This window comes from Mixophyes fleayi, chromosome 1 (assembly GCF_038048845.1).
Source record: "Mixophyes fleayi isolate aMixFle1 chromosome 1, aMixFle1.hap1, whole genome shotgun sequence".
NCBI classification, from domain to species: domain Eukaryota; kingdom Metazoa; phylum Chordata; class Amphibia; order Anura; family Limnodynastidae; genus Mixophyes; species Mixophyes fleayi.
Window position 1 is genome coordinate 348,534,296 of NC_134402.1, and position 15,258 is coordinate 348,549,553.

At 38.2% G+C, this 15,258-nt stretch overlaps 1 protein-coding gene across 1 annotated transcript in view; it reads right to left on the reverse strand.

Moving 5' to 3' along the window:
• Positions 1 to 15,258, reverse strand: part of PIWIL1 (piwi like RNA-mediated gene silencing 1) — a 240,637-nt gene that overhangs the window by 118,675 nt on the left and 106,704 nt on the right. Inside the window, exons 9-10 of the mRNA XM_075176746.1 lie at positions 14,496 to 14,607; positions 13,289 to 13,415 (exon numbers count right to left, since the gene is read on the reverse strand). Coding sequence (XP_075032847.1) covers positions 13,289 to 13,415; positions 14,496 to 14,607 — 239 coding nt within the window. The remainder of the gene's footprint in view (positions 1 to 13,288; positions 13,416 to 14,495; positions 14,608 to 15,258) is intronic.

A 15,258-nucleotide genomic window follows, 5' to 3' on the forward strand; every position in this document is an offset into this window, starting at 1 on the left:
TGTTTTCAGAAGATAGATCCATTTCGATTCTTCTCTGGATATACGTTCTGTGTAGTCCCCACCTCTCCATGCTGGTGGTACTTTCCAAATCCCCATAAAGGTTAGCAGTGTGAGGTCCTTCTTGTGATGTTTAGAGAAATGATCTGAAACACTATGTGCTTCAAATCCTTTTTTAATGTTCCGGGGATGTTCTGATATTCTTATGTGTAAGTTTCTCCCAGTCCTTCCAATATATTGTTTGTCACATGGGCATTCAAGCAAATAAATAATGCCCCTGGTGTCACAGGTCAGTTTATTTCTCACTTTATGTACTTCTCCTGTAGAGTAAGACTTGAATGATTTAATCGGTTTTGTATCTTTCTTATGACATGTTTTGCACGCTAGGCATCTGTTACAGAAGTAGAAGCCATTTTCATTATCTTTAAGCCACGTGCTCATTTGCTCCTGTGTGTTGGGTTGTATGCCACTCTTGACTAGTTTCTGTTTCAGATTGTCTGCCCGTTTGTAAGTGAAAGATGGTTTGGCAGGTAATATTTCTTTAAGGTCCTCATCTCCTAACAGAACATGCCAATTTTTTCTAATGATGTTCTCAAATTGTTTAGAATCATTGCTGAAACGGGTGATGAAAGGGATTTTATTGGCAATGGTGTCGGGACGTTTGTTTTTCTTCACTAGTAGGGCCTCTCTACTGGTTTCCCTAATCTCCAAATAGGCCTGTCTAACAAGGTTTGAATCGTAGTCTCTTTCTAGAAACCTATCCCTCAAGACTGAAGCCTGTGTATCATATTGCTCAATGGTCGAGCAATTTCTTCTCAGTCGTATAAATTGCCCTTTTGGGATGTTTCTAAGCCAGTTATTATGGTGGTTACCTGTGTACGGGATAAAGGAGTTACAGTCTACTTACTTTAGGAAGGTTTTTGTCTCGATTCTATTATCCTTAATGTGGATATCTAAATCTAAAAATTCAACTCTATTTTGACTGATATTGGCTGTAAATCGGATGTTAAGGTTATTATTATTAATGTGCTGGAGAAAGGAGTCGAGTTCTTCTCTTGTGCCTGTCCAAATACAGAGGACGTCGTCTATGTACCTTTGCCATAGATGGACGTGATCTGAATAAGGGTTGTTTGCCCATATATATTCATTTTCCCAGTGGGCCATAAACAGATTCGCGTAACTCGGTGCGAACTTTGTACCCATCGCAGTCCCGCGAATCTGCCTATGGTATCCACTGGGGGCCCAGAAATAATTATGTTCTAGAATGAATCGGATGCTATCCAACAGAAATTCTATTTGCTGTGTGGGTAGTTCTGATTGGTTAGAGAGGATACATTGTACATGTTTGCATCCTGCTTCGTGATCTATTATGGTGTATAGTGACGTGACGTCACAGGTCATAAAAAAGAAATAAGAAATTTTCCTTCCAGTTTACTTTGCTAAAATTTTTTGAGGGTGATTTTCCGAATGAATTTATGGAGATCTATAAAGGTCTCAAATTTATTCAAAGGTTTGGTTGGCGCAAATTTGAGGCCTTTCGCTAGGCTGTTTTTTGGGGAGTAGAGAGTGTGGTGTTGCCGAGGTTATATATGCCTCCTTGATCGTTCCTTACTTGCGAATTTTGGGTCTGGCTCCCCTTTCTTGTGATCCCTCTTTCTCGCTTTCCTCTGACAGTTCTTGACGTTTTTTCTTTTTCCGCACACTCAATAGTTGCGGATGACTGTTGTTGTCTGAAAGGTTCTGTGGATCTGGTTGTAGGGGTGATCCCTGTGCTAGTTCTAAAAAAAGATTTATATTTGCATCTGGGTCCTGATCCCAGGATCTTGATCCAGTGCATGGTTCTTTTTGGACTCCTTCTAATCTGTTAAGGAAGATTTTTTGTGTTTCCAAAGTTTCTTTGTATGAGGATTTTCTACCCTTCCTGTAACTGGTGAGTGCAAGATGAGTAGTTTGCTTTGTTGGAGATATATTTATATGGTGTCTCTTTGGATTTTGTGGGTGATTGATATTATTTCTTCTTCTTGGGGTCCTATTTGGGCTTCCCCATCTGGTAGGGGTTCCTATATTTCTAGGATTAAGTGGTGGATAGTTTCTATTTGATGCTCTCTGTGTAGGGATCTTTTTGATGAGGGGAGATCTAGGTCGTTCCCTAGATAGAGGGTGTTGATTATTAGTATAGGAATTCTGATGGTTACCAGAATATGCGGTGGTTGAACTGTTTCTGTATTTTTTATTTATATTTTTTATTTATACGTTGTGTAGAACGATGTGTTTCTTTTAAAGTGTGAGATGTCTCATGAATGTCTTGTGGTTGAAATTGTACGTTAAGTTCATAATCTTTAACATCCTCTCTTTGTTCTTAATGAGGGTATCCACAATATTTCTAAGTTTGTTCTTGGTTAGTTCTTCTAGTTTAATATAGTCCTCTAAATCCTTGAGAGGACTAAGTTTTTCTTATAATAAAATGATTTCCTCCTCTATTCTTTGTAGGGAGGTATCTCTATCTCTGATGATATGTTGCATGAGTTCATTGGAGCATGTCTCTAATATGAGGTTCCATGAATTTTGGGTTCTGAAGGTTAAAGGTGGGGCGTTTAAAGATTCTAAGGCCTTTTGGGACCAATTTATTCTCTAGATATTTTTTCAAAGATCTAACTATCCCTGAGGAAGCCATCATTGGCGAAACGCGTAGGGTACCAGCACAGTCATAACGTTGAATTCACATGCTGTCACATCAGAGCGGAGATTACATTCTCTTCAATTAGCCGCATGCGCGGATCGACATTGGAAGTTCACCCAGCTGCGGCCGCGGCTTGACATCACTTCCGCCGACACACTATCGCCTCACCAGGAGTATCTCATCACTGCGGGACATTCAAGATAGGAGAGAGTCCACCACTTCACCCGGGATCGGGTAAGTCCCCTCTCATCCGGCATCCATTGGAATTGGAAAACTATTCCATTTGGAGTCTATCGATAACTGCATCACTGCAGTACATCATGTCCTCGCTATTAACATTTGGGTCAGTCTATGCAGGATGTACCTATGGTTATCACACTCAGTGATTTTTTAAAACAGATGCAAGATTGCCTCACTATCACACTGACACTATTGTCTGTACAGTAATTCAACATAGGATCATTCGTACTTTACATTCAACTACAGTTTGGGAAGGTTCGTCGGTCACAGCAATATCTGTACCTACCAGGGACTATATTGTGCATAGTCACGAGGCCCATATGGCAGAATACTTACCGGTCCAATAATCTGAACACTGACTCCTCCTTATTGGGACCTCATATCTTTATACAGATTGATGTCCAAAATACTTTGTATTTGTATCATATGTGATGATTGAACTCTTTACTATTAGAGACCACATATTGATCTATATCTATTGGCACCAGCATTAACGTCTGATCTATGCCAGTCAACAGGTATGTATTTGCACCCTGTCTACTTTGCATACTGAACTACAATCTGTTATTTTGCCACTGAGCACTTACATGCACTTTGCATCCATCGTTGTACATTTTGTCTTCAGGGAAATTCTGTGGCGATTGAACTCTTTTATTATCAGAGTTCATTTATGTACCTATCTGTTATATCATTGGTATAGGATTACTGTCGCCATCCAGCTGAATAGCAGTACCCGATTGCTTTTATATTTATAACACTGTTTGCTATTTGTGGTACTGGACCTTCTAACCCACTTGTACTAATAAAGTGGTTTTGCTACACCTATACTGTATGTTATTTTTGGCGCCACGGGAATCTCCAGTATATCCCAACTCTCTGTTTGCCCATTGGTCTGAGTATGGTAAGAAGATGAAAACTTTAGCCAGATGCCCAAAATATGACACAAAGATCTCCAAAACTTAGATACAAATTGAGCCCCTCTATCCGAAACAATTTCTGAAGGGCAACCATGAAGGCGAAAAATCTCTTTTACAAAATCTTGAGCCAAACGTGCAGAAGGCGGGCGGCAAACCAACCAGAGGGACAAAATGTGCCATTTTAGAAAAACGGTCAACAATAACCCATATGGTATTATTATTATTATTATTATTATTATTATTATTATTAAAATAAAAGCGACCACCGGGCCTGACGAGGATTTAAACATTGAGCTGATTGAAGCTAAAGCAAATTTTTATGATCAGTAAATACTGTAACATGTCGAGCCCCTTCCAATAAATAGCGCCATTCGCTCAATGCTAATTTAATAGCCAATAATTCTTTATCCCTAATGGAGTAATTCCTCTGTGCCGGTAAAAATTAACGGGAAAAGAACGCACAAGGATGAAATTTACCCTGAATGGATTTTTGTGACAGGACAGCTCCAACTCCCATCGTAGATGCATCAACCTCGAGAAAAAATGGCAAAGAAGGTGCTTTAAGACAGGAGCAGCAGAGAAGTATTCTTAAGGAAAGAAAATGCTTCAAGTGCTTCCGGAGGCCAGTGTTGAACATCAGCACCTTTCTTGGCAAAAGCCACTAATGGAGCCACAATGGTAGAATATCCAAAATGAAAACGTCTGTTATAATTGGCAAAACCCAAAAACCGTTGAATAGCTTTTAGTGTATTAAGACGAGGCCACTCCAAAATAGCTCAAACTTTTTCAGGATTAATGCGCAGACCAGTTCCAGACACAATATATCCTAAAAGAGGTCATTCAGAGGCTTCAAAAGAGCATTTCTCAGATTTACAATATAAATTATTTTTCCCATAATCCAGAAAGAACTTCAGCAACTTGGAGACGAAGAGATTGGAGATCTTTAGAAAAAATTAGTATATCATCAAGATACACCACCACGGATGAATACAACAGATCACGAAAAATTTCATTAACATAACTCTGGAAGACTGCAGGCGCATTGCACAAACCAAAGAGCATAACAAGATATTCATAATGGCTATCTCGTGTGTTAAATGCAGTTTTCCATTCATCTCCAGCTCATATTCTAATGAGAATATATGCTCCTGGAAGATCTAATTTGGGGAAAAGAATTTGCACCCTTAATACGATAAAATAACTCAGTATTTAATGGAATAGGATTTTTTTACTGTGCTATTATTCAAACCTCTATAATTAATAGAGGGACAAAGTGATCCATCTTTTTTCTTAACAAAAAAGAACCCAGCTCCAGCTGGCGAAGTAGAGGATACAATAAACCTCTTTGTAGATTTTCCTTAATGTAATCAGTAGTAGTCTCAGTCTCAGGTAATGACAGTGGATAAACACATCCTCTGGGTGGCATTTTATCCGGAATTAAATCAATGGGACAATCCCATGGATGATGAGGAGGCAACCGTTCAGCATTAGACTTACTAAAAACATCAGCAAATGAAGAATATTGTGGTGGCAACAACATATTAGACTCTGATGCTTGAAGAGTTCTCAATGGCTTAACATGGGTAAGACATCTTCCTGTACAGGCTTTTCCCCATGCAGTAATTTGAGAAGAAGGCCAATCTAGTTATGGCGAGTGGAGATGAAGCCACGATAAACCTAGAACAACTGGGCTAGTGGCCAAAGGTAAAACAAGAAAAGAAATCTTCTCCTGATGAAGAGCTCCTATTTGTAGAGAAAGTGGTTTAGTGCAGAGCTGAATAGAACCGTTAGTAACGGGAGCTCCATCAATACCAGTTATCGTAATAAAGTTCTCCAAAGGCATAGTAGGAATTGCCAACTGTTTAACAAGATGTAAGGAAATAAAATTTCCCGCAGCTCTGAGTCCAATAAAGCCATAGTATGAGCAGTCTCAGAAGACCAATGTAAACTGACAGGAAATGAACAAACTTGATCAAAAGAAAAATTTGGAGAGTCATGAAGAGCCCCCAGTCTGACCTCTCCTGAAAAAGCTACGGTCTGGCATTTGCCGACAGTGTGGTACAAAATTTAAGGACATGTCCAGCATCCCCGCAATACAAACAAAGTTTATTTTTAATTCTCTTCTCTCTCTCTCCTCAGGGATTAAACTAAAACGACCCACTTGCATAGGTTTATTGAAATGACTAGATGATTGAAATCGAGGAGTTGATCGAATACATAAAGGTTTAGGGCTCTCTTTCTAAGCAGATCTCTCCCGACATCTAATGTCCACTCTATTACATAATGAAATGAAAGAATCCAAAGTCACCGTTAACTCTTAAGACAAGGCATCCTTGATTTTATCCGAAAGGCCTTGCCAAGAGGTAGCTAGTAAAGCTTCTTCATTCCATTGTAATTCAGAAGAAAAAGTCCAAAATTCAATTACATATTGGGCCACAGAACGTGAACCCAGGCGTAAACGGAGGATACTAGAAGCTAAAGAAATAACTCGTCTAGGTTCATCAAAAATTTTCCTAAAAGTAGAGATAAAAGTAGTACAATCATTCAAAAGATTATCATTCCGTTCCCACAGAGGAGAAGCCCAGGCCAATGCCTGTCCAGATAACAGGGATAATATATGCAACTTTAGTCCTTGACGAAGGAAAATTGAATGGAAGAAATTCAAATTGAATTAAACATTGATTCAAGAAGCCTCTGCAAGCTTTAGGGTTGCCATCAAATTTAGTAGGTGTTGGCAAACGTAATGTAGAAGAATTTGAAGATGTTTCTGGAACCACAGGATGTACTGATGCCTGTACCATATTAGACATAGCACACAGCAGCTTTACCACGGATTGTGGAACAGGTAACAGGTGTAGATCATAGCGTTTACTACGAGCAGTGGAACAGGCATACAGACAGAGACATCAGAATAACGGATGTGACTTGAAGAACCAGCAATGCAAGAAAGAAAGGAAGGGCCTAATAAAGGGAGACTGACCAATAGTAACACTGACCAGCATACAGGTGTAATGGTCACAGGTGTAGAACAAGGCCCATAATCACACTAGCAACAGAAATTAAAAAGACAGTCAGTGTTTAGAGGCTCGGGTAGAGGTATCAGTGGAGCGGAGTGTGACAGCTTGCTACAGATCATTACCATTTGGTGCTGCTGATATGGATGGATGGTACTACTTGATGGGTTGGAACTGGCTGAAAGCTTCATTTGTTTTTAGTATTTCCATTTCAGAAAAGGTGTACAAATCGACCTTGTTGGGAGTTAATAGATTGACCTTACACAGAATATCTACCGTAGTAATCCATAAAACATCCCTTGGGAATGAAAAAGATGGTTATGGACCAGCTGGATGGAGGAATGTCACATTCACTTAATGGTTTCATCTTTATCCAGAATAAATGCGAGCCACCATTTGTTGTCATAGTCAGCCGTTACATATCCTCTGATGTAAGCAAGTGGGAGCTTTTCTTGGAATGTTGTCATCATCTGTTCAAATGACTTTTGTGAGAATGAAAAAGTCTTCACAAATGTTTTTGTTATGGATGCTGCTGGTATGAAAGCATGCTCCTGTGTTTTTGAAGCGATCATCTAGAAATATTGCTGTCTGTTCTTCTTGTGGAGCGAAAGTAAACTGCATTCCTGTAATATTTTTCTCTGCCCAGTCAAGAAGTTGTTGTGGTGTAAGAATCTGTTCACCATATGGACGTTGCAGGCTTGCTTGGGAAGCTAATTGTTCACTGTGCTAGTGCGGACGTTGCCATGTACAGTCACTGCAAAAAAAACACTCTGCTCACATGTATCAAAATCATCTTTATGAGACCATAACTTGGCAAAGTTTTTCTTGTTTAGAAATTGTGCTTTTTGTCACTTGCCTACATCTTTATTCTTCTTTACTTCACTAAACCAATTTAAGCACCAACCATTGCAAACACTGCTCTAAACCAATTTAAACACCAAACCTGACTCTGCCGAGTGGTGAGAGGAGCTGATCTCTGGAGGAGGCCATCACATGCTTCTCTGACCCGTGGAGATCAGCAGCAGCCTTATGGGCGACTGAGGCGCTGCTTTTTGTGAGTACAGTTTTGCTCCCAGTCTGCTGACTCTCTCCCTCACAGCACCCCCTCCTCCAAGTTGCTGTTCCTCCCTGCTCCCTCCCAGCACACATTCTCCAAATATGATACTCCACTGTAATTAAAGACCATTTTTTCACATATGATGCAAATGGTCCAGGGTCAAGTTAGGTTTGGGTGGACTTAAATTAGTGACCATGGGGCTTTTCTTCATTATTTAAAAGCCCAACCAAACCTAATCTGTCTCTGGACCACTTGTAGTGGGTCTAGGGAAAAGTAAAAGGTGGGCCTATTCAACACGACTGAAGTATTGTTCCACACCAGCACAGAAGTGGGAGCAGGCACTGCCTGTAGAATCTAATCCCCAAAAACACCTGAAAAGGAAAGTGCATTCCTCTAATGAAATGAACTAGAAAATAATTGTTTAGTTGATTTTCTGCATTAAAAAATATAATTTTCATGAATCACTTAAAAATGAAAGCCCTTGAAGCAGATGATTCCACCATGATCCCAAAATAAAAAATTGGGAATGAATTAACAACAGGATGAATAATTTTTGAGATTTCTTTTTTTCCCAAAACGTAAAAAATTGGCTCTTTGAGAAAATGAAAAAGAAGATTTTTGTACTTACGTTAAATCTCTTTTTCCGATTCCATCTGGGGGACACTGCTACCATGGGGTTGTATGAGGTTGCATGGAGATGGCACTTGAATAGTTAAAAACTAAGTTTGCTGCTGACTCCTCCCCTCTGCAACCCCACAGACCTCAGTAATAATAAGTCCCAAGAAAAGAGCTCAACTCCACAACTAACCGTAAAACATCAAAAGGGAGGGAACGTAGTGTCCCCCATAAGGAATCAGAGAAAGAGATTTAAGGCAAGTACAAAAATCTTCTTTTCTCCTTCATCCACTCTGGGGGAGGCTGCTACCCTGGAGGGCTAACAGCATGGCTCTTGGCTTGAGAACATCTATGGGCCGAAGCACTACCCTGTCTGTCCAAAAACCCTGGAGACGAAGCTGGAGAACAACAGCTCCACAGCCCTTCAGACTGGCATCTGTGGTCACCAGAATCCAAGACCACAGGACAAGAGATCGACCCATCATCGGAAGCTCTTGAACTAGCCCATTTCAGAGGTTGACGAGTCTCCCTGGAGAGTCCGATTTGTTGGGTCTCCAGATGAAAAAAAAGGGGGACCCGACCATTGTTTTAGTAGATTCTACTGGAACATACAAGAATATAAACAACTGTATGAGAGGGTTTCAAACGTCGATACCATCAACCCTAGAATCCCCATGCCCAAATGCATGGAAGGACAAGGGCGACTCAGGATTAACCGTACAGAGAGATGTAGGGGTCTGTAGAGAAGGTTCTGGCGATAGATCTTCTGAAAAGTGGTGTCAATTATTAATCCTAGAAACATCATCCTCTGTGAGGGCATCAACTGGGAACTGGAATAATTGTTTATCCAAACGTGTTGCCCCAGAACTCAAATAGACAGGGTCAGATGCTGATAGAGAAAAGGACCTGATAAGGATTTGACAATAAAATAGTCCAAATGCGGAATAATGTTCACTCCCAAGGCACGTAAACATGCTGTCATTAATGTCATAATCTTTGTGAAAACTCTATGGGCTGTGGAAAGCCAAAGGGTAACGCCCTAAACATGTCTACTCGTAGATGTTGGATTAGCCCGTTGAGGTTTAGTATTGATGGAAACAAACCGTCCTGTTTGGGCAACAAGAACAGGAATGAATAAAAACCTGCTGTGTCTGCCACTCTGGACATGATCCCCCAAGATCCAAATCTCAGGTGGACGCCACCCACTGATATTTGAATAATTGTAGGTGAAACCCTACCCCTGCAGTGGTGAGGAGAGAAAGGTCCCGTCATGCGGATTATTATTATTAATAATTTATTTTTTGAGATCTTGTGATTTGGAAGTCTTTTGGAAAAAGCATCTATACCCGTTTGCGACTGTCCTCGTGTTGCAAGGAGTCTACCTCTATTGGCGGGCTGAACTTTGTAGCCCGTGTTCACAAGAAAGGATTTCCAAAAAGACCAAATACACGAGTTTGTGGTTTAGAGACATTCACCGTCAGGAAAGTACTTTTACTTACGGTTGCTTGGCTAATCATACTGTCTAGTTCTGTACCAAACAGAGAAAAAGTTTTAGTTAAGTGCGCATACATAGCATTACGAGTTTATATAAATACACATACATATCTCCTCACTCTACAGGGATAAACCCAGAGTTGTACTCTCCAACACAATCTTGTATTAATATATATAAAAGATATATATATTAATATATATAACAAAAAAATCCTCACAATAGAAGAATAACAAAAATAAGTTGATAACTATGTGAAGGAAATTAGTAAATATTAAACATATCTATACAAATATATGTAAAAGGAAAAACTGATATAACACACTCATCCCTCCAGAACCATGTCTAGGGCAGAGTACCCGTAGATAGAAATCAACCTGTCAGACAGACACAGTCTACTGCTGATAGTGAGCAGCTTGTCAATTACACACAGAATATTGCAGTTCAGTAGCAGTGATTCCCGTAGTACCCACAGATAGAAAGCAACCTGTCCTTCTGTTCTCCACCACCTTAACTCTGCTCTCCAGCTCCTTGTCTCCTCCGTGAGGTCCTCCGGCCCCTGTCTCTACCCCGCTGGGGGCGCTCACCTCTAATCTAGCTGTTCATTGAGCTTCTGAGTTACTGTGATTTCTGTTAACTGTACTGTGCTGTCTCACCCTGTATCGTGTTTCTGTCTGTCCCTGTACGGCGCTACGGATACCTAGTGGCGCCCTATAAATAAAAATTAATAATAATAATAACCTGTCAGACAGACTACTGCTGATAGAGAGCAGCCTGTCAGACACTGTGTAAAACTGCTCAGGAGTTTCTTCAACTGTCTACTGTCCAGTTCCTTGAATTGGCTTCAAGGAACATACCAATTTGTGAAGGGGGAGCAGTCTTCTATGGAAATTACATGCTCCTCCTCAGTTTTTAACAACCACTATATGTTATTATTTAAAAAGAAACAGACAGGCCATAAACAAATCACACCAGAGTAATAGTATAACCACGTTTGTTTTGACCCTATCTATTGCCTCAAAACAGTATGGAAATTAATCTCTGGATAATAAAATGAATGTCTCATAATAATTTGACTGAACACTAAACACTGTCTCCGTTAACTTTAGAGCCTTCTATAATAAAACTCTAAACTGTAGCTAGATATATACTGTATATAGACAGTCTTCTCTCTATTACCACAAGGAACCATATTAACTATTTATTTCCCAGTGGGGTACTTAGCTGCTGAGGACAGTTTCACACTCTGCACAAATGGCCCCCTGGTCTTTTTGCCCAACAGGAAATTTGGCAGAGCATTTTGAACAGGTATAAAATTCTCCACAAGAATTCTTGTTCATATCAGACATTATATTTCTTTTCTTTTTAAAAAAAAAAAAAAAAAAAAGAAATACAGATTAGACAACTTTCACAGAAAATAAAACAGCAAAATAATTACTAGTTCTGACCCTGGCTAATAGCTTCAAAACAGTAATATAAATATCTGTGGTAATAATAATGTAAAAGTGGAAAATATTGCGAAAATTCACCTATGTGCAGATAGAGTCTAGTTATAACCCTAGATGCCTTTTGTAAACACATATATACACATAAAACACACACATATAGCTCTGCTGACTTATAGAAAAAAATACTTCCCCCATTGGGGTACTTAGCTGCAATAGTTTCTTCAAGGAAGGAAAGCCAGCAGCAGATGGATTCTACATTACTTCAGTCAGGAGTCCATCTGTGGTAAACTTTAGCTGAATTTTCCCGCCTTTGGAGAGCACCAATCGGTGGGGGGAGTCTCCATTAAACTCCTGGAGGCTTTTGCTTATTATAGATCTCCTTTCTTTCTTTTACAGCCTTTTAATCTGTGCTCAGATTGCGGAAGATGAAATCCAAGTCCCCCTCTCCGCCTCAGTGAGAGACTTGGCATTTCCCTGAAAATGGCCGCTCCTCAGCAGAGTCCCCGCGCTCTATGCCTGAGGCAGCGCTGGACCCTTCAGGAGAATACAGTGAAAGTCTCACAGTGGCTGTCAATGCCTGCAGGCTGATTCTTTGATATATTTTTCTTGTTCTTTGTTTAATAAACAAAAACTGAACTATATTCCAGTTAAAAACTAAATGAACCAGTGTAAAACATAACACTAATCCAATCCTAATCTCACTGACATGTCAGTAACACTAAGAAAATAATAAAAATCTAATCTAGCAGCAAGTACTGCAGAGCAGTACTGAAACAGCCCAACTCCTTGGGGACTTAAACAAACTGAGGTCTGTGGGGTTGCAGAGGGGAGGAGTCAGTAGCAAACATAGTTGCTAACTATTAAAGTGCCAAGTCCATGCGCCCTCATACAACCCCATGGGTAGCAGTGACCCCCAGAGTGGATGAAGGAGAAATTTTGATTTGAATATTTTACATATTTATTTCTAATTGAAACATACTGCTGTTTTATATCATATGAAAGTTTACAAAAAGATGTTTAAAATGAGATTTTGTTCAACTCTCTAGCTGAATTAGGTGAGCTACAAATTGAATTTAAAAATGTTTAAATCAATTTATTTAAAATAACAATGACAGACTTAAAAGGCATATAACTTCAAAACCAGTGTAAGATTGGAGGGGGGGATATTCTTAACACCCATGGCAGCATTTATAATAAATGTAAATTAAATTAGAGAATGTAAGGTGCATTTTTTTTCTAAAATTGTGTTGATTTGATGTGAAATGAATGTAAAGATGAATCAACACAGTGCTCCACACCACCGTATAATCCCGTTTGACATAATGGGTGATGTCCAGAAAGGTTTGCATTGTGTCCTGTGAATTTCTTTAGGGTGTATTGTTCAATTACCTTTAGGTTTTGGAACTATGTTTAGTACATGTAGTATGTTGAGCAGTTTTTATTGATTTCACCACTGTTACTACCTACTGAATTAATTGGAGTTTATCTGGTTCCCTATATTTATTGTATAAATGCACCATTTTGAGCCCACTTGTGATTATAGAATGCAGCCAAACAGAATGAAACCCATGCATTAATTAACAAGGGGATGCAAGGGAAGCTCTGAATAGCTAACTATAAATTGGTATCTTTATGAAAGTACACTGGCACTACTCCAGTGCCAGTGGAGTAGTGCCACAAAAGAGAATGCCACAAAAACAGATGTCTTAAAAATTCTGCTTTCAATTATCAAAAGGTCATGCTTATATTATCACATAAAGTAACACAAAAGGTGGTTAAAACCTAAAATTATGAAAGAGCATAATTGCTTACAGAATCTGTTAGTTACCTGTTAAACTGCAGAATTCTGGAATCAAAAAAACCGGACCAGGTTGTATTCCTGCTGGGCCTTTTATCTTTTTAGGGTTGTGGATAATTGCAGGCTGCTTTAAGTCAGTTATTTGTTTGTTATATTGCTATAAATAAACAAACAAAAACATAAATAAAGCATATTGAGCAGAAAAGTTAATTCTACAATAAAAGAGAAAAAACAACACCCCAGCAATGCAGTACCTAGAAAATTATTGCTATTTAAGCATTAATAATTTCATGCTCTACCATTTGTCCAAGCCTAAGGTGGTTTTATTTTAAATTAGCTTTAAGTTATTTAAAGGGATGTTTCTGCTATTATACCGATCAGAACTCATCTCCCTAAGCTGGAACTCCATCACACCAGCAATGGAATCAATACAATGAAATGCAAAACATGGAGAAAACAATTATCAGTATAATGTTTATTTACAAATATAAAGTAGCAAACAATAACACCTATATTCAAATGACTACATAAATCACATTCAAGATTCTCCAAAAAAGAACAGGAAATGTGCCACTGGAAGGATCTGCATTTCACAGATCTCAAGTTCAAAGGGCAGACGAGTTTTGAACTGGAAGTCAATTCGCTTTATATATCTGCCAAACAGCTCTGATCAGCTCATAGCCAAGGCATTCTTAGAAAATCTATGATATATTTTGAAGAATATCTACTTCATTTAAAATGAGTAAACATTATGATATATAGTATACTTAACTTGCAGACCTTTAAATAAATTTAAAAAAATTCTGGACATCACTAGTAGCCAGGATCATATTTTATAAAAACAAGATTTGATTAAAAAAAAATAAAGACAAAACATATAAAAGCAAACTAATTACTATTCAAACAGGCACAGATTACTCATACCAAACTTGCATGAAAGAAATAAAACTCAAATCAAATTAATATTAAGAAAAAAAACAGAATAATTATTTCAAAAAGGTCTTCAAGTTAAATATTTCCTATTGGTTTTCTAGTAATTAATTTATAAATCCAGAATACAGTTGACATGTACCAGTAGTATGGTTTTTAAGTTCCTGAATGTTTTACCAATGTATAGCTGACTACATTAACAAATGAAAAGTTATATAATATTTTAAAATATATAAATGAGTGTGTTTTAACTTTTCAATGTGTAATAAAAGAAACCAAAAAATGTTTTATCTATAAAATTACATACTGTTCTGTAGTAGTCAATAAAACTAATTTCACTGCCATCTGATTTCTTGAATGTATGCTCTGGAGTAAAATCCCAGTTGATATCATCAATACGATATGTACGATTGTTGTACCTATAGATTGAATAAATAAAAAAACAAATAATGTGACAGAATATTCTTAAGTTCACTGAAAGGAATTTAGCACTGTCAATTTCATATAAAATACAACAAAACAAAAATAAGACTAATCCGTATATATATTTTTTTTTAACTTGATCCTCACACTGGGCCCGAGTCATTAAGGAGAGCAAAGCATAACAAAGTAGTAACTTTGCACCTGGCCAAAACCATGCTACATTGGAGGCGGAGAAAAATGTAAAATGTGGGTATAGATTTAACGTTGTGATAGGCCATGTCCTAGATCAACTTTAAAATTCAGTGTAAATGTAAAGATATCAAATTTTGTGCTAGATGAAAAAACAGCCAGTATTTAACTTGTGTGCAAAACAATAAACTAATTTGCATCCCTTGCATTGTAACATTTACTCATTTTTTTGCCTTACTTTACTTAATGACTCAGGCCCACTATGTTTAAAACACAAGATACTTAGGTAAATGGTATATATACATTTGTAGACAATGGAGATCATTTCAATCAAGAGAATGTAGTACAGATATGACAATGTCTGCTAGATACAAGTTGTAAGAAATTCTATGAATTTAATATAAACATATAACTTGATGTTGGAAAAGCATATACAGGTCCATATAATATAGTCAATC